Source organism: Malania oleifera, chromosome 5 (assembly GCF_029873635.1).
Source record: "Malania oleifera isolate guangnan ecotype guangnan chromosome 5, ASM2987363v1, whole genome shotgun sequence".
NCBI classification, from domain to species: Eukaryota; Viridiplantae; Streptophyta; class Magnoliopsida; order Santalales; family Ximeniaceae; genus Malania; species Malania oleifera.
In genome coordinates this window covers 22,290,291-22,310,626 of record NC_080421.1, presented here as the reverse complement: position 1 = coordinate 22,310,626, position 20,336 = coordinate 22,290,291, and the positions used below count along the sequence as shown (strand labels likewise).

General features: G+C 36.1%; 1 protein-coding gene across 1 annotated transcript in view; it reads right to left on the bottom strand.

Moving 5' to 3' along the window:
- Nucleotides 1-20,336, bottom strand: part of LOC131154970 (uncharacterized) — a 57,527-nt gene that overhangs the window by 11,967 nt on the left and 25,224 nt on the right. Inside the window, exon 5 of the mRNA XM_058107831.1 lies at nucleotides 20,088-20,329. Within this exon, the coding sequence (XP_057963814.1) occupies nucleotides 20,088-20,329 (242 nt within the window). The remainder of the gene's footprint in view (nucleotides 1-20,087; nucleotides 20,330-20,336) is intronic.

Sequence of the window (20,336 nt, the reverse complement as noted above, 5' to 3'; positions counted from 1 at the left end):
AACAAGCTTGGATAAGAGTAATGCAACCACCTAAGGCAAAGACAGCCCCTTTCCACTCATCTAGTCTCCTATGGTCTCATAGAGGAGATCTAAAAAATAATCTATAGTGGGTACCACCTAAATAGGTAGTTGGACTTCTCAAAACATGACAATTTCATATCCTAGCAAAGGAATAAAAAGTACTCGACTCAATGCCAATTCCCACAATACCACTCTTGAAAAAATTAATTCTAAATTTCAACACCTTTTCAAACACTTGCAAGATGGTTAAAATATAATAGAAATTGCACACATCCTTCAATAGAAAGAGAATGGTATCATTTGCAAACTATAAATGTGAAACAAACAAATCCTCATATTCCACTTTGATCCCTCCACCAAATCTGTATCAACACTTCTTTTAATCATTCTACTCGACATTTCTACCACAATGGTAAATGAAAAGGGGATAGAGGATCACCCTGTCAAAGACTCCTAGAAGCTCTAAGCCATGATTTGGCCTTTCCTTTCACAAAAACACAAAAGAGAGACACCCTCCAATCATTTCCTCCATTTTTTAAAATCTAATCTCAAAACTAGACCCATTTTTCTTCTTTTAACAATGCCTTCAACCAGCTCATTCACCACTAAAGCTGCAAATAAAATATGATGATCATCAATAAAAGCACTCTAATTATGGGAAAGAGTTATTAGTCCCAAGGTTTCATCAATCTGGTTTCGATGGTAACAAACTATTTTATACGAGTGGCTTTGTGTTTTAGTTGTGTTTACGAGTTTAAGCCATCAGAGTTGAAGATTTGAGAGAAGAATTATTTCTCGTACATTTGTATTTATTTCTCTCAAATTGTATTGAGTTATAAATTGTATATCGCTAAGAATATGAAGGACACGGCACAAATGAACTTAAACTGAAAAATACACAAAACCGAGAGACTATTCAAAGTTATTTCCAAGGGTGGTCAACCGGCCAAAAGGGGCAGTTGATCAACCTAGGTAGAAATCTCAAACGGTCAAGACCAACTCAAGAGAGCAGTTGACCGGTCTTACTTTTCAGAGACTAATGGTCAATTTTTTACTCTAACAACTAGTACCCAATTGACCTGTCTAAGCAGCAGGCTAACTCTAACGGGCATAAAATAGCTAGTTGACACCAAATTCTATAAATACGCCCTCTAAAGCCCAAGATACACTAGAGAAGCTTTCTATAATGAATTTTCTAGTGCCCAAACTCTCTCCTCTCTCATTTAATCTTTTAGTTCTTAAACTAGCTCCTGAGAAAACTCTCCAAAAACTCTTGTGCCATCTCTTGCATAATTTTTTGAGAGTTAATTTTTGTGCCTTAACTAGTAAATCATTTATTGCGAGTAAAATCCATTTGTATTCAAACCTCTTGTAAATTGGTGTCCTTGTCCATGTCAAAGCAAGGGTGCAACTGGCATCCTTGTTGTCGTTAAAGTAAAGGGAGTATTGGAACCTCAAGGTGGTTGGCCTGGAGAGAGTGGACATAGGTGGGGGTAGCCCAACCACTATATAAGTGTTTGCATTTCTTTATCTCTACACTCTTTATTTTAATTGTTTAGTATTTATGTATTTTCTTGAGTTTATTTTATTTTCTTTAAATTTGAAACCAAGCATTTAATTTTTAAACCCCCCCCCCCCCCCCCTTCTCCTGGGTTGCCACTTGGGCCAACAAGAGTATCCATTAGAACTCCGGCAAGTGGCTTATAAGAATTTAGTCAAGATCTTATAAAAACTAGTCACCAAATGATAAGCTGAAAATCCCCGACTTTAATGGCATCATATTTCAATAAGAGCGGATAAAAGCATTTAGGAGGATGATTCCTCAAGTGTCTTTCTACTAATTTTCTTTATCTTAACCTCTTAAAAACTCCTTAAGTGTAAAAGCATGGAAATAATTGACCCAATGATTAGAATAAAAATTAATGTAAAATGCTTTCAAGAAACCAAGTGGGTAGGAGAGAAAGGAAGAGAATTTGAAAAATCAAGATTTGGGATCACTAGAAAAGAAAAATATAAGAATGAGGTAGGAATCATTATAGACAAAGACTTGAAAGATAGTGTTGTAGATGTGCAAAGAGTAGGGGATATAATCTTAAAAGTCAAGATGGTCTTAGGTCAAGGGATAATAAATTCCATTAATGCTTATGCTCCTAAAGTAAACTTAGCAAAAAATCTTAAAAGACAATTTTGGAAAGATATGGATATATACAAGGGATATCAGGGACTTAAAAATATATACATATAAGCTAATTTGATTGGACACATAGAAAGGACAATAAAGATTATAAGAGGATAAATGGAGGCCATGGATATGAGGATAAAAATGAGTCTAATGTGACTGTAGACTTCATCATGTCATCTTATTTCAATGAATACATTTTTTAAGAAGAGAGAAGAACACTTAATAACCTTAAAGAGTAGACAAAATAAAAGTGTTTTAAGAGACTGTCACTTTAAAAATTAGGTTGTGTTAATGGGGGTATTTCTGTCCTTTAAGGCTTTATTATTATTAACAATATATAAGAGGGCAGACCTGGAGCTGTACATAGACTCTAGGAAACTGACGTCCAGTTTTCCCTCTCTTTTTCTCTTTTTCTATTCTTCTCTTCTCTTCTCTCCTTCTCTTCTTCTCTCCTCCATCTCTAACTTCACAATATAGTATCAGAGCATTGATCTCCTTCAAATCTGATTTATCTGAAATGGTTTTGATACTCTATTTTTCGTTTTTCTCCTTATCCTTCCTAATCAATCCTCAAATTGGATTTTATGGTTGGTTTGAGTGTCATTTAAGGACACCTTCCCTCTGGGTTAGGTTGTGCAGCATCTTTGGCAGGAAGCTGAGTGCTTTTATGGTGATTTGCTGATGTGAACTCGGTTTATACAGTGTTTTTAGTATGCTCTGCTGCTGCTGTTCCTTGGTCACTTTGTCTGTGGTTTACTGATGATGCTGTTTTGATGATGTGTATTCGTGATTGTTTTCTGGCACTCTTTTACCAATTGATGGTCAGTTTCGATTGGTGTTCAAATATTTATTTCCTGTTCTTCTCTGCATTCGTTTCCAGTTGCTGCTAGCCGTAATGCCTAGAGCTGCTGCCCGGTTGTTTATTAAATGCCTGCAGTACTTTGCTGTGGTCTTCCCTGTTCTTGCTGGTTAAGTAATTCCTCCTATGATATTGTAAGCTCAGTTCTGTAGTCATATCTGCCTACTGAAATTCTGTATTTTGGAGAGTTTGAAGCGTTGAAGTTCTGGCTTTTTGTAGTCCTGAAAGTGCTGTTTGTGTTGTGTGCAACCCAACTTCTCAAGCTCTTTATTACGATAAGTCAGCCATGGAGACTACCTCTAACTGTAGTAGGGGAAGTTTTGGAGGACGAGGATGAGGTTCGGATTGTGGTTGTGGCAGTGGTTGTGTAATATGACGAGGAGTTCGTCATGGCAATTCTTACATTTGCACACATTGTGGCAAGGAAAAGCATACCATTAATCGTTGTTGGAATCTCCTTGGGAAACCAGCTTGGGCCAATAAGTCTCTTGCGAAGGGCGATTCTACTACTGACACTTCAAACGCACCTAATTAAGTACATCATCCACCATGTCCCGAGAGGAGTTTAACAATATTTTTGGCATGGTTCAACAACTCCAAGCTTGGTCTTTTAAATCTAGTGCTACTCTGGCCCATTCAGGTACAACCGGGCTTCTTGCCTCTTCATCCTCCTCGCTTTGGGTTATAGACTTTGGTGCCTCCTCGCATATGACAGGTAGTCCTAATTTGCTTGAGTCCTTGAATTCACACTTCTTTAGACTCAAAGGTTACTCTTGCTAATGGTTTGGTTATACCAGTTCCTGATTTTGGCAATATTCTCTCAATTCCTTCTATTCCTCTTTTGCCAGTGTTATATGTGTTACAGAGATAATTTAGGATAGTTAGGCTGTAAATAATTTAGTTGAAATATTTTAGTTTCTATTTAGATTGTACATAGCAGAAAATTAGGCTGCAAATAATGCTGAAAATCTGGCAGCATTTAAGCACTGAAAATGTGCTGAAAGCAGAAAGTTACGCTGTAAATAATGCTGAAAATCTGGCAGCATTTAAGCGCTGAAAATCGGTCAACAACTATGTAAATCTCTTCTATATATAACGAACGCAAACCCGATGGAAAGGGCATTCAGACCAAAATTAACATGGTATCAGAGCCTGTCTTCTAATTTCATCGTTTTGGTCTTAATCACTGGGTGCGATTCTCACAGCTGTTTTCAAAAAAAAAAAAAAAAACAATTTCTCACAGTTTCAGCAAGTTCTTTCTTGCTTTTTGTGGGCGTCGGCCTTCTCTGTGGTGTCCACTTTGGTGGTTTTGAGTTTTGTTGGGGGCTGCCGGAATTTATTTTTTTTTAGTTGCGCAAGCTGTCCTGGGTTGCGGGCTACTCATCCCGGTGTTTTTCTCATGGTGGCTGGGCATCTTTGTGGCTGTCGACGATTTCTGTGGTGGTCAGAAGCTTCAACTCCTCCTGGTGTGATCGACAAAGGTGCAGTGTTTCTTCCTCTGCTGTGTCGTTTTTCACACAGGGCAGGTTATTTCGAGTTAGGCATCCGTGTTTGATCTGGGTTTTTTATTTCTTCTGGGCTTTTGTAATTTGGTTATCCGTGGACCTCTTATTATTTGGATTTGGACCTGATTTGAGTTAGGCTTGCTGTTTATTTGGTTGACTTTTGCTTGGGAATTTTTTTTTTTTGTGCCTTTCATCATGTCTATTGAGAAGACTATTGTTCGATTTACTGGAAATAATTTCCCTACGTGGGAATTCCAATTTAAAATGTTCTTTAAAGGGAACAAATTATCAAATCATATTGATAGTTCTTCTCAAGTTCCCACTGATGAAAAGGAATTTGCACAATTTACTACGGCTTAGGCTATGTGGGATTATCTCCACCGTATTTGCCACCAAGATCACAGTGCTTGGAAGTTCCAAATTGGAGTTGAAAATTAGTAATTACAGTCAAGGTAATTTACCCATTGAACAATTTTATTCTGGTTTTATTAATCTTTGGAGTGAGTATTTTGCTATTGTTCATGTTAAGGTTCCCCTTACAACACTTGCAGCTCTTCAAGTGGTTCATGCTGAGAGTCAGTGCGATCAGTTTTTTATGAAACTTCAACCTGAATTTGAGCCTGTTCGGGCCTGTTTATTGAACCATAATCCGGTTCCTTTTTAGGATATATGTTTGGGAAATTTATTGCGTGAAGAATAGCGGTTTCCACTCGGATGGGTATGACTTCTGAGAAGGTATTTTTTGAGGCTATGAATGTAGCATATGCAGCACAAGGGAGAGGGAGGAACAAGTTGCAGTGTTTCAGTTGCAAGGAGTTTGGTCATATTGCTCGCAATTGTCCTAAGAAAGTTTGTAACTACTGCAAGAAAGAAGGCCATATCATCAAAGACTATCGAGTGTGGCCTCAAAATCGCCAATCCCAAACTTTTTAGGCTGCTGTTCAGTCTTCTTCTTCTTCTTCTTCTGCGCCACCCACTGTAAGCTCTGATTCATTTGTTCTCACACCAACAATGGCCCAACAAAAGATTGTGTCTGCTTTTATGGCCTTAGGCCTACAAGGTACAGCTACTAACTCAACTTCTTGGATTGTTGATTCGGGCGCTTCTAATCATATGACTCGTGGTCTCCATGATGTTCGTAAGTATAGAGGCACGCAAAATATTCAGATTGTTCATGACCGTACTCTTCCAATTACTGCTGTTGGCAATTTGGGCTCTTCATTTCGTGTTGTTTTTGTCTCTCCTAGATTGTCTACCAATTTGATTTCTGTTGGACAATTGGTAGAAAATAACTATGATGTTCATTTTTCTCGTGGTGGTTGTCTTGTGCAGGATCAGGTGTTGGGGACGGTCATCGCGAAGGGGCCTAAAGTGGGACTTTTATTTCCTTTACAGTTTTCTATTCCTAGTGTTGTTTCCCTTGCTTGTACAACTACTGCCAATAATAATGAAGTTTGGCATAAGAAATTGGGTCATCCTTATTCCGTTGTCTTGGCTCATCTTATGAAAAATGGCTTTTTGGGCAATAAAGATTCCTTTTCTTCTTCTCATGTATCTTTTGATTGTGCTACTTGTCGTCTTGGTAAAAGCAAAACTTTACCTTTTCCTGCGCATGGTAGTTGTGCTTCTAATTGCTTTGAGATTGTGCATACTAATGTTTGGGGTGTGTCTTGTTATTTTTCATGGTCAGTATCAATATTTTGTAATGTTTATTGATGATTATAGTCGATTCACTTGGATATATTTTCTCTACTCTAAAGTTGACGTGTTTTCTGTCTTTCAAAAATTTGTTGCGTTTGTTGAGACACAGTTCAGTACTTGTATCAAAACTTTACGCTCCAACTCAGGGGGTGAGTACATATTTTTATTCTTTTCATACTTTTATTCAGCAAAAGGGGATCATTTCCTAGCGTTTTTGTCCTTATACCCCTCAACAAAATGGAGTCGTTGAGCGTAAGAATCGTCATCTCTTAGATGTTGTTCGTACTTTGTTGATGATTCTTCTGTACCTTCTAAGTTATGGGTAGAAGTTTTATCTACTGCTATCTATTTGATCAATCGTTTGCCTACTGCCACTCTAAATTATGATTCTCCCTATTTTCAATTATTTGGCATATCTCCTAAGTATCAATCCTTTCATACTTTTGGGTGTGTTTGTTTTGTTCATCTACCACATGTTGAGCGTCACAAGCTTGCTGCCAATCTGTCGCGTGTGCCTTTATGGGATATAGTCCTACTCAGAAAGGATTTGTTTGTTATGATGCTCATGCAAACAAATTCTTGATCTCCCGGAATGTGATTTTCTTAGAAAATCAATATTTCTTTCAGTCTTAGGTTATTTCTGATACTCCTATTACTCTTCTTCCCGCTTTTGATGACATGTCTTCTTCTATTAAGCGATTTAAACCAAGTGTGGTGTATCATTGACGTCCTCCTCCTTCAACGCCCCATCCAGACACTGATTCATCATTTGATTCTGCAGTTCCTTGGTGCTCCACCCGAGTTACACATCCACCGGATAGGTATGGTTTTTCTCATACCTTGCTTACTGCCACTCTCGACACTGTTTCTGTTCCTCACTCATATACCCAGGCAGCCACCAAAGCATGTTGGTAGCATGCCATGCAAGAAGAAATCCAAGCTCTTCAAGATAATGACACTTGGGATCTTGTGACTTGTCCCTCTTGTGTCAAACCTATTGGTTGTAAATGGGTGTACTCAGGCAAGTTTCGGTCTAATGGGTCACTAGATAGATATAAGGCCCATCTCGTGGGTCTTGGGAACCGGCAAAAGTATGGTATTGATTATGAAGAGACCTTTGCACCTGTTGCCAAAATGACTACTATGCGGACTATATTGGCACTTGCAGCGTCGCACGGGTGGTCGCTCTCGCAGATGGATGTGAAGAATGCTTTTCTACAAGGAGATTTGAAGGAAGAAATCTATGTCTCCACCTCCCGGCATGTTTGCTACACCTTCCTCAAAGGTTTGTCAGCTACGCCGATCCTTGTATGGACTGCAACAAGCTCCACATGCATGGTTTGATAAATTTCGCTCTACCTTACTTGCTTTTCATTTTACTTAGAGTCAGTCTGATTCCTCTCTTTTTCTTCGCAAAACTTCTGGAGGGATTGTATTGCTTCTGGTATATGTTGATGACATTGCGATTACTGGCTCTAATACTGAGTTAATTAAGCAATTACAAAAGCATCTCAAGGCCTCTTTTCACAAGAAAGATCTTGGTCCCCTGCAGTACTTTCGTGGCCTTGAGGTGCAGCTTACTCCGACTGGTATGTTGTTACACCAGCACAAATACACGTAGGAAGTGATTTCATTGGCTGGTCTCCAATCGGGTAACTCTGTTCTTACTCCCTTGGAGGTAAATCTTAAGCTTCGTCAAGAGGAAGGCGAGCTTCTATCAGATCCATCCTTGTATCGGCAACTTGTTGGGAGTTTGAACTACTTAACGATTACTCATCCTGATATTTCCTTTTCTGTGCAGCAAGTCAGTCAATTTATGTAGGCTCCCCAACATCTTCATTTAGCCTCTGTCCCCCGCATTATCTGATATCTAAAGGGCACCTCTACACGCGGGTTATTCTTTCATAAGGAATCTTCCTTAGAGTTGGTGGGGTATAGTGATGTCGATTGGACCGGATGTGCGAATACTCATCGCTCTGTTACTGGCAGGTGCATGTTCTTAGGCAAAGCACTCATTTCTTGGAAGAGTAAGAAACAAGACAGAGTTTCCAAGTCCTCCACTAAGTCCGAGCATCGTGCTATGTCTTCCGCATGCTCTAAGATCACATGGCTTTGTTGGTTATTGGGTGAACTTGGTTTTTCTCAGCTTCATTCCACTCCTCTTCATGCTATCAATACCAGGGCTATTCAGATCGCCGCTAATCCTGTCTTCCATGAGCATACGAAACAAATCGAAGTCGATTGCCATTCCATAAGTGAATCCTTTGACAAACAAGCGATTACTCTTCCTCACATTTCCACTAAACGTCAAACTACAGACATATTTACTAAATCTCTTTCTCGGCACCAGCATCAGTTCTTGGTTGACAAATTAATGCTTCTTGATCTACCAGCATCAATATGAGGGGGTTGTTACGGAGATAATTTAGGATAATTAGGCTGTAAATAATGCTGAAAATCTAGCAGCATCAAGTGCTGAAAATGTGCTGAGAGCAGAAAATTAGGCTGTAAATAAAGTTGAAAATCTGGCAGCATTTAAGTGCTGAAAATGTGCTGAAAATCAGGCAACAACTATGTAAATCTCTTCTATATATAATGAAAGCAAACCCAATGGAAAGGGCATTCAGACCAAAATTAACAATATGTTCCAAAATTTCCCTTGAACCTACGATCAGTTAGTCAATTGACTAAGTCTCATAACTATGACCTTCTTTCCTTCTCATTGTCTCATTCAAGATCTTCGGCCGAAGAAAAGAATTGGAGGGCTTGAGAAGGATTGTCTGTACTATTTCGATAGCAGTTATGGTGGGTCTAATTCTTGTCATACGACTTCCTCAATTTCCTACTCAAATTGTTTTTCTTGATCAGTGACATGCTCATTTGGGTCATCCATCCCCTCAAAAACTACAAGAAGTTTTTCCTATGTTCACATTTGTTTCTCCTTTTGAGTGTTTTGCTTGTTAGTTGGGAAAGCATATTAGGACATCTTTTCGTCTAAAGTCGAGTCTCATAGTAAATCATTGTTTACTCTTATTCATTCAGATATTTGGGGTCCGTTCAGAGTCAAGAATTTCACTGGTCATCAATATATTGTGTCCTTTTTGGATTATTTTTCACGTATGACCTATATCTATTTGTTAAAAGATAAGTCTGTATTTTTTAATGTATTTACTCAATTCTACCAGGAAATAAAAACTAAGAGTGGCATTGGTACTCAAAATTTTCGATCTAATGATGCACTTGAATTTGTTCAAAATGAGCTTTAGTCTTTTTGCTTGGTCAAAGGAATTCTTCATCAAACATCATGTATGCATACCCCTTAACAGAATGGAGTAGCTGAACGAAAAAATAGACATTTACTTGACATAACACGGTCTCTACTCCTTCATATGCATGGCAAAGACCTTTTGGATCGATGCTCTTCAAACAGCCTATTTTCTACTCAACAGGATTCCCTTAAATGTTCTAGGGGGACAATTCCCCTTCTCAATCATGTACCTAGAAAAATTCGTGTCTTTGAGTGCACATGTTTTGTTCATGTTCCATATAGTGATCAAGACAAGTTCTCTCCTCAAGCTGTTAAATGTGTCATTGTTGGGTACTCGAGAAAAATCAAAAAGGATAGATATGTTATGATCCCCACGCTTGTAGGAAACATGTTAGTGTTGATGTCACCTTTTTTAAGGGGATGCCCTATTTTCCAATGTCGAGTCCTCGTTGGATGAATAGATTTTGATTCCATCAACGATTTATGGTCCCCCCCCTCTTGTGTTGATCCTCCTGTCCTTACCATTATCTCTCTCGAGAAATCTTCTACCCCTCTTCCAAATAAATTAGTTACTAATCCAAAGAAACAATTGAAGGTTTATGAATGATGCAAAGCAAGCATAAACATCACTAGCACCATGCAAGCGCCTCCTCTACCCATCACTATTTTGACTTCTAGTTCGAGAGATCCATCTCAATGTGACTTGGATTTGCCCATTGCTCACCGAAAAGGTACTCAAACATGTGATCAGCAATCCTTAGTTGCTTATCCTATAGCTCATTATGTTTTAGTTCTTCACTTTCCTAGTCCCATGCGTTCTTTTGCCTTGTCTTTTTCTTCAATTTCTGCCCTTTCCTCACATATTGAAGCATTGGCTAATCCTAGGTGGAAGCATGCAACGGATGTAGAAATGGATGCCTTAACCACTCAAAGGACATAGGACTTTGTGGATCTTCCTCTTGGTAAACAGTTGGTTAGGTGTCGTTCGGTCTACAACATCAAATATCTTCCCGATGGCTCAATTGAATGGCGTAAGGCTACGTTAGTTTCCAAGGGGTACACACAAACATATGGTATTGATTACTGATTAGTACATAATACTGCATATTTATGAACATTTATACGCCATCTTAGTGCACATAAATAAGTTAAATCATCTACGTAACATGCATATAGAACTTATTGTGTAATTTTTGTGATTTGAAGGTAAATTGCAATAAATAATTGATTAGCCCTTGTGTGGAGTATGGAATGGCTGCAAAGACTTTAAAGATTTAAAGTACTAATTTGTGAAGTGACGAAGGATGTTTGGAAGAATTGAATAACATCCAAGAGTGCTTTAATTCGGGCCAATTAAAGTAATGTAGCAGTTTTGCGCAGCTTTGGTAAATCAGTCATAACTTTTGACTCGGTTATCCAATTTATGCAAACTTGGTCTCATTTCAAAGAAGACTTCAAGCCCTACAAATTTACATTTCACGAGAAAGTCCAAATTACAATGTTTAGCCGGCCAAACTTGAGCTGGAAAAAAGGTGACGGGATTAAACAATAAATTTCAACAACACGAGGAATGCAACTACCATTTTGGTTGGTGAAGAAGTGCAACTACCATTTTGGTAGGTGGAGGTGTTTGTGGTAGGTATAGGAGTGTAACTAATAAATTTTGTTAGGTTTAGGAGTGGAGGTAGTAGTTTTTGTACCTATAAATAAGAGGCTTGTGTTAGCCTTAAAGGGTGTGGAAGAGCTACCTCATTTTCTTGTATTCTCTCTCGCATTTCCTTGTAAACATTCAGAAAGTATTTCTTCTTTTCATTCTAATGGCCAACTAAATTTCAAGTTAGGCTAAGGGTGGAGTCCTACATCCCATTATTGGTAATTCTCATCTTAGTCTTCAAGTATTTTATGTTTAAAATTGATTAATGTTCAATGATCTTTTTCTAAAAACTTTTGGTTTTGTAAACTTCCTGATTGATTGTAGACAAGTTAAATCTTGCCACAACCAATGCTTTTTGTTCTTACATTCTAAAAGTTTGCTAAAATATTTTCATTTGAAATTAATCAACAATTCTTGTCAAACCTATGCATTTCAAGCGATATATCTTCCGATCAAGTTCAATAGGTATATTGATGTTGGTTGAGTTATAAAGATGAGATTTGATTACCATTGATGAGATTAGGATGAAATCTAAAGCCTAGCCCTTTAATTAAATTGTTATAATCAAGTGATATTTGTATTCATTAAAATCATTCCCACACATCTCACTCTGAATTATTTTGTGATGTATGAACTCTTAAACTTCCCAATTGAATCCCTGTGGAAATGACCTTGGGACTCCAAGATTGACTATGCTTGACAATGGAATTTTCCTACGCTTGGGAATCGGACAATGATGAACAAAATAAAATGACAAGCAAGTCCTTTGAGACCTCTTCGGCTGCTCTATTAAATTATGTTTGTGCATGATATCATTGGTCGTTAATTTTGATTGACCCTTATATCAATTGGATGTGAAGAATGCCTTCTTTTTGGAGATTTGCATGAGGTATACATGAAGCAACCTCTTGGGCATGTTGCTTAGGGGGAGGATGCTAAAGTATGCAGGTTGCATAAAGCCATTTATGGTCTTAAACAATCTCCTCAAGCCTGGTTTGACAAATTTAGTGTGGTAGTTTCTATATTTGGCTTTATAGTGCTACTTTGATCACTCAGTTTTTGTTTGCAAAACAGAGACAAGTGTGGTACTTCTAGTAGTTTATGTTGATGACATCATCATCACTAGCAGCAACCATAGTGGGATTGCATATGTTAACTAGTGGTTTCAAACAAAGTTTCAAATCAAGGATTTGGGTATTTTGCGTTACTTTCTTGGTATTAAGATTGTACAACGTAGGAAAGACTTGTTTCAATCTCATCGAAAATATACATCAAACTTGCTAAGTGAGACTAGTTTGTTGGGAGCTAAACCAGTTGATACTCCTATGGATCAACATATGAAGTTGTCTAGGGCTGTTGGATCGGACTTTGAAGACAAATGTCAATATAGGCAATTGGTTGGCAAGTTAATCTAATTGATTGTCACTAGACATAACATATCTTTTGCAATGAGGGCGGTGAGTCAAGTATATGAAAAATCCCAAACAACCATATTGGGATGTTGTTTGTAGGATTTTGCACTATCTCAAAGGTGCTCCCGGCGAAGGCTTGATATATAAATATAATAGAAATTGTGAGATTGTGGGATACCCTAATTCAAATTGGGTTGGATCAATTGATGATCGAAGGTCTACTATTGGATATTGTACATTTGTCCCCGCGCCCCCCGGGGGGGGGGTAGGGGTAAATCTTGCTACTTGGCATAACCAGAAACAACCTGCTGTAGCAAGATCTAGTGCTGAAGCAGAATATCAAGCTATGGCTCATACTGTGAGTGAGCTTATATGGCTGAAATCTCTTATGCCAGAGATGGGATTCTTTGCAATGATGCCAATAGATGTGCTTTGTGATAATCAAGCTGCAATTTATATTGCTAGCAATCGAGTGTTTCATGAGAGGACAAAGCACTAAGAAGTTAGGCTATAATTTTTGTCAGGGATGCTTTGTTGAAGAATATCGTGCGGACTCCCCTTGTGAAATTTCGATCAATTAGGTGATGTTTTTTCTAAGCCTTTAGTCAAGCCCACCATGTCTAATGTTTGTTACAAGTTGGGGTTAGGTGATATTTATACACCTCTAGGTTGAGGGGGAGTGTCAGAAACTTAGAAGAGAATATGTTATGTAAATAATTAGGTTGTGTTAATGGGGATATTTTTTTCAATGTTTAAAAGGCTCAATCAAGGCTCGCCTTAAGGCTCACCTCAAGGCAAGGCAGGCCTAAAATGCCTCGAGTCTCAAACCAAAATGCCAAATCCCTAAAAGGCTAACACACTACACGCTAAAGCTTACGTATTAGTACAAAGGGCACGCTTTTTGCGCCTTTTTAGTTGAGGCTTACGCATTTTGGGTGTGTGAATCTCAAGTTAGATTTGGCTAGAAAATTTTAACTCCATGTATGTATAAAAGGAATATCATAAGATGAGTTGATTACTAAAACTTTTGAATCTTAACCATTCCAAAATAATAGAGTTGTATCTTAGATCTTGAAATAATTTGAAACTTTGTAATGTTATAAGTATCTCTTGTCATGATTTATGTAAATGAAATCAAGGTAGAAATTTTTAAATGCCCAACCAGGAGTTTGCAAATTATATTTTATCTTTTTTTTTAACATTATATTTGTGATTTTCTTAATTTTTCTTTTTTTCTAAAATATATATAATTTATTTACATATTTTTATTCAATTAAAATTCTCAGAAGGCTTATGCCCCAATGCTTTAAGGCATATGCCTCGCCTCTTAGGGCTTAGAATGCCTCACTTTATGCCTTCGCCTTTTAAAACATTGTTTTTGTCCTTAAGACTTCATTATCAATAATTATATAAAAGGGCAGCCTTGGAGATGTACGTAGACTCCAAGAAACTACCGCTTAGTTTTTTCTCTCTTTTTCTCTTCTCCTCCTCCTCTCTTCTCTCCTTCTCTTCTTCTCACCAACTTTACAACAAAAAGTCAAATAGATTTTTTTCTTAAATAGGAGGGTATCTCGTTTATCACAAGTGAAAGTTTAATTAACCAACATTGAGTTCTAGTGTTGGATGCATGTATTAAAAAATGGAACATAAATGGTAACAGAAGTTGATGCAAGAAAATTAGGTGGTGGAACATAAAGGGAGAAAATATAATAAATTTAAAGATATAATTATCCAAGAGGATAATTGGACAATAGGGGATAATGTAGACGCAAACACTCTTTGGAGTAGAATAACTAGCTTTATTAAAAAAAGATAACAAAAGAGATTTTAGGTGAATTTAGAGGAAAATTCTTAGATAGTAAGAAAGTTGTCGTGGGATCAAGATGTCCAAAAAGCAACAAATGGAATAAAAAATGAAAAACATTATAGAAACATAGAAAACTTTGAAAAGTATAAAGAAGCAAGAAAAGATGCAAAAATAAATAAATAAATAAATAAATAAATAATAAAACGCTATTACTAAAGCGAAACATAGAGCGTATAATAATTTATATTCTAGATTAGATACAAAAGACGGGGAAAAAGACACATTTAAACTTGCTAAAGCTAGAGAAAGAAAGAGCAAGAACTTCAATAAAGAGGGAGCAGTTCCTTTAATAAGCTATTTAATGAAAAACCAAGTAGATCACTTAAACTTAATTCATAAATGAGGAAAAAGCCAAAATTTTGAGATTTATTCACAAAATTAGAGTTAATAAAGTTAAGTTTGCATTAAAAAAGATGAAATATGGAAAAGTGACTAGATAACGTCCCAATTGAAGTTTGGAAATGCCTAAGTGATAACGGAATACATGGTTAACTAATTTATTTAACAAAATTATAAAAACTAAGAAAGTGGGAGTTAAGACTTTCTATTATTGTGGTATAAAAACTAAAAAAGTGCCAGATGAGTGGAGGAAAGGACTTCAATTCCTATATACAAAAATAAATGAGATATTCAAAATTGCAATAACAATAGTGGAATTAAACTTGTCATACAATGAAATTATGGGAAAGGGTAATTGAACGATTACCAAGGTTAGAAACCAAAGTCACAAAAAACCAATTTGATTTTGTGCCTAGGACATCAATTAAAAAGGCTGCATATTTTTTGAAAAGATCACTAGAAAAAGTTCAGGGAAAAATCAAGGGCTTGCATATGGTTTTTCTTGACTTGGAGAAAGCCTCTGATAAGGTACTAGTGAAGTTCAACGGTGGGTTTTAGAAAAAAAGGGAGCAAGTAGTAGATATATTGATATAATTATGGATATGTATGATAGAGTAATGACTACCATTAGGACTACAAGTGGAGATTCTAGGAACTTCCGATCACAATAGAAGAACATCAAAATTCTGATTTAAGCCCTTATCTTTTTGCAGTACTAATAGATGAACTTACTAGGAGTAGCCAAAATGAGGTTCCATAGTGCATGTTGTTTGCAAATGATATTGTATTTAATGAAACTAGGGATGAAGTAGAATCAAAATTAGAATTATAGAGAAAAGCTTTAGAAATTAGAGGTTTTAGGATACGTAGAAATAAGACAAAATGTAAGAAATGTAATTTCAATCATTGTAGAAGGATATTGGAAAAAAAGATGAAATTTGATGGTCAAGAAATTAATAGTACTACTAGAATTCAATACCTTGGATCTATTATGCAAGCTAAAGGAGAAAATGAAGAAAATGTTATACATAGAGTTAAAGCAGGAGAAGTGCTTCGAGCGTGCTGTGTGATTGTACAATACCCTTTAAATTATAGGGCAGTTATAGGACCAGCTATGCTATGGATTAGGATGTTGAGTAACCCAGAAACAATATATCCAAGATGTAAAAGCTGCTGAAAAATGAGAATGCTAATATGGATAAATGATACAACGAGAAAAGATTAAGGAATGAACATATTGCAGTAAGTTAAGCACAAAACCTATAGAACATAAGATAAAAGAGCAGCATCTATGGTTTGGGTGTCTGCAATGTAGGCCAAGCACTTCATCAGTTAGGAAGAGTGAGCTAGTTACTATAAGTAACAATAGAAAGAGTAGGGGTAGACTTTAAATAACTTGGAATGAGATAGTAAGTAATTATTTAATAGCTCTTAAATTGTCGAAGGAAATTGCCCACAATTGTGTAAATTCACAAAAGATTCATCTAGTCAACCCACTAGTGGGAAATAAGGCTTGGTACAACAACAACAACAATAACAAGAAGCCTTAAGTCCCACTAGGTGGGAACAGCTACATGAATCCTTTTCCATCAATTCACCCGATCCAGAGCATTTCCTCTATTAGATTAAGGCCTATTAAATCCTTCCTCACTACCTCCTTCCAAGTTATTTTAGGTCCACCCATATCTCTTCTTATGCCAGAAACCATAACTAATTCACTCCTCCTCGCCTATATTCTACTAGGCCTGCGTTTCAAGTGCCCAAACCATCTAAGTCGCCCCTCCCTTATCTTGTTTTCAACCGGTGCTATGCCTAAATTATTACATATATGTTCATTTCTTACTTTATCTTTTAAAGTGAAACCACTCATCCACCTTAACATATGCATCTCAGCAACTTTCATTTTTTGTACATGTTGTTTCTTAGTTGCCCAACATTCTGAACCATAAAACATAGCCGGTCTTATAGTCATCTTATAAAACTATCATTTTAATTTTAAAGGTATTCTACAATCACACAACACACCTGACGCACTCCTTCATTTTACCCAACCTGTCTTAATTCTATGTACTACATCTACTTCAATTTCCCCTTCACCTTGCATAATAGATCCAAGATATCTAAATCTATCAGTTATATTAATCTCTTGATTATCTAGTTTAATCTTCTCTGTGTTGCTACTCCTTACATTACTAAAATTAAATTTCATATATTCTATCTTATTCCTACTTATACTAAACCCTTTAGACTCTAATGTGGCTCCCCAAAGTTCTAACTTCGATTCCACTCCACTCCTACTATCATCAATCAACATGATCTCATATGCAAACTACATACTCCAAGGGATCTCATTTTGGATATTTCTAGTAATTTCATCAATTACTAAAATAAAAAGATAAGGACTAGAACCTTGATGTACACCTATTGTGATTGAAAACTCTTTGGAATCTCCTCCAACAATCCTAATGTTAGTCACCACTATATCATACATATCCTTAATGACTTTTGTATATCTACTGCAAACTCCTTCTTTTCTAATACCCACCAAAGCACTTCCCTAAGAACTTTATCATAAGCTTTATCTAGGTCAATAAAAACCATATACAAGCCCTTCTTTCACTAAACTTTTCCATTAAACTTCTTAAACAATAAATAACTTCTATTGTTGATCTCCCAGGCATAAAACCAAATTGATTTTCTGAAATTTTCGTTTCTAATCTTATTCTACGTTCAATAACCCTTTCCCATAATTTCATCGTATGACTCATAATCTTAATTCCACGATAGTTATTACAATTTTGAGTATCACCTTTGTTATTATACAAAGGTACTAACGAACTTTTCCTCCATCATTCTAGCATTTTCTTGGTTTTTATAAAATTATTGAATAGATTAGCTAACCAAATAATTCCTTCATCCCCTAAGCATTTCCAAACTTCAATTGGTATTTTATCTGGTCCTATAGATTTCCTACTTTTCATCTTTTTAAATGTCATCTTAACTTCAAGGATTCTAATTTTGCAAATAAATCTCCTATTTTTAATTTTTCTCTACATTTGTCACTTTCAAGTTCAATCTTTCATTTTGGTTTTCATTAAACAACTTATCAAAGTATCTCTACCACCTCTCTTTTATGCCTTCTTCTCTAAATAATACATAAGCATTCTCATCCTTTATACATTTTACATCACCTAAATCATTGCATTTTTTTCTCTAGCTCTAGCAAGTCCATAAATGTCTTTTTCTCCTTCTTTTATATCTAGTTTAGTATACAAAGCATCATAAGCTCTATGTTCAGCTTCATTGATAGTATTTTCTGTTTTTTTCTCGCCTTCTTTATATTTTTCAAGGTTTTCTATATTTTTATAATTTTTCCATATTTTATACCAAATTATTTTTGTCTTAATGACTTCTAGGACTTCTTGACCCTTTGGACTCACCTAAAACCTCTTTTGTTATCCATACGACATAGTTTGTCATTTTATTCCAAACAATATTTGCATTAACCTTATCCCCTACTGTCCAATCACACTCTTTATTCATTTTATCTTTGAATTTTACTATATTATCTACCTTCAAGTTCCACCATCTAGTCCTCTTGTGTTGATTTATGCTACTCTTTCTCTTCCATTTTTTAATATGATTATCTAATACTAAGACTCTATGTTGTGTAATCAAACTTTCACCTAGAATAACTTTACAATCCTTACAAGATAGATGGTCCATGTTCTTAGTTAAGAAAAAATTTATTTGGCTTTTATTGTACCCACTCTTGAATGTTCTTAAGTGTTCTTCTCTTTTTATAAAGCAAGTATTCAATAAAACCAAATCGTAAAGCCATGGCAAAATCTAATATTGTATCACCAGCCTCATTTTTATGTCTATATCCAAGACCTCCATGTATCCACTCATGTCCTATATTATCCTTGCCAATGTGACCATTAAAATCAACTCCTATAAATGTCTTTTCAGACCTTGATATTTCTTGTAAAATATTATCCATATCTTCCCAAAACTGTCTTTTAAGATTTTCTGCTAAGCCTATTCGGGGAGCATACACACTAATGACTTTCATTATCTCCAAGACTCAAGGCTTGGTCTATTGTTGTTATAAAATTATTGATTCGAAGTGGAACAAAATCCCTTTTTTTTTTTTTTTGGCATTGTTACAGGTTTTCTCTTCTGGATGTTTTCAGGTGCTATGGTTTCTCTAGTTTCCAGAGAAATTGGATGGTGTTGTTGGCTAGATTTTTTTTTTTTTTTTATTAGCATAGAGAGATTTCATAAATATGGCACCAAAGGGGTGCCAACATACAAGCAAAGAAAGGAGAAGGAAAAAAAAAAAAAGTAAAATTAGCTATGCGGTAGGGTATTCAAGAAGTCAGGAGTTGTATATGTGTGCATGTCCAGCAAGTGCTGCTCACTAAACCAATTCAAAGAGTTGTAGGCCATCTATCCTTGAGGATTGTAGGAGAAATAGATGTTCCTTCAAAAACTCTACTAGTACTCTCTCTCTCCACATTATTTATTTTTCTTTCGATCTAAGCTTTCCATAATGTTTTGAAGCATTTCTTGGGATTAACAACAGTATCCTAGGCATTTTTGCCCAGACTAATCTGTTGCCTATGCCAGCCATGCCCACAACCAACACGCAGGAGGTAAAATCCTCTTTTTATATTCTCTTCTCTATAAATATAATTTTTTTTTTCTATCAAAAAATAAATAAATAAATTTTACGTACAAATATTGGAAAATTGAAAAATCATATGGTATTTTTGTAATTATTTAGAAAACCCATAAATAGAAAGTAAAAACAATTTTCTATAACTAAAGAAGCTCTTAGTGCCTCAAACATGAAATTAGCTAAAGTTTAGCCCCCACAAGAAAATCCACCCATCAAAATTTAAGAATATACCCAAGACTAGAATACACTATGACAGGGAACATATAAAATAGAAGAAAATTACCACTGGAAGTTTGGCTCCTACTCGAAAGTTATAACAAAAAATTGAAGAAAAAATAGGAAAAGAAGGCCAACAATAGTCAAAATATTTATTACTCAAATTTCAAAGAAAATCACAAAATTTCATTCCTAACATAGGCATGCTATTTTTAATAAAGAAAATAATTAGGGATCAAATTGGAAAAAAAAATTGCAAATTAAAAGTCATGATTCACATAATTAGGATAAAGCTCACTATTGGGCCATCCTAATTCGCCGATTACCCAAATCATGACACAATAAAAAAGATGACAGATGAAGGAAGAGGGGGCCTAACCAGAACAGCAAACGTGCGAGATAGTCCCGAGTTAGAGAGATAAGGGGCTGGAACTGAAGAGATGCATTCTCAACAAATTCAGCACAATCTTCATTTTCAAAATTTATGGCCCCAGTCAAGGTGTTCTCTGATAGAGGAGCTTTAGAATGCATCTTTGGTGAAAGGGTTGCAAGAAGACCATAGACAACACAGTGGATTGTTTCCTTCATTTCAATGGATGTTGGTTCTGACAGTTCAGCCACCTGCAAT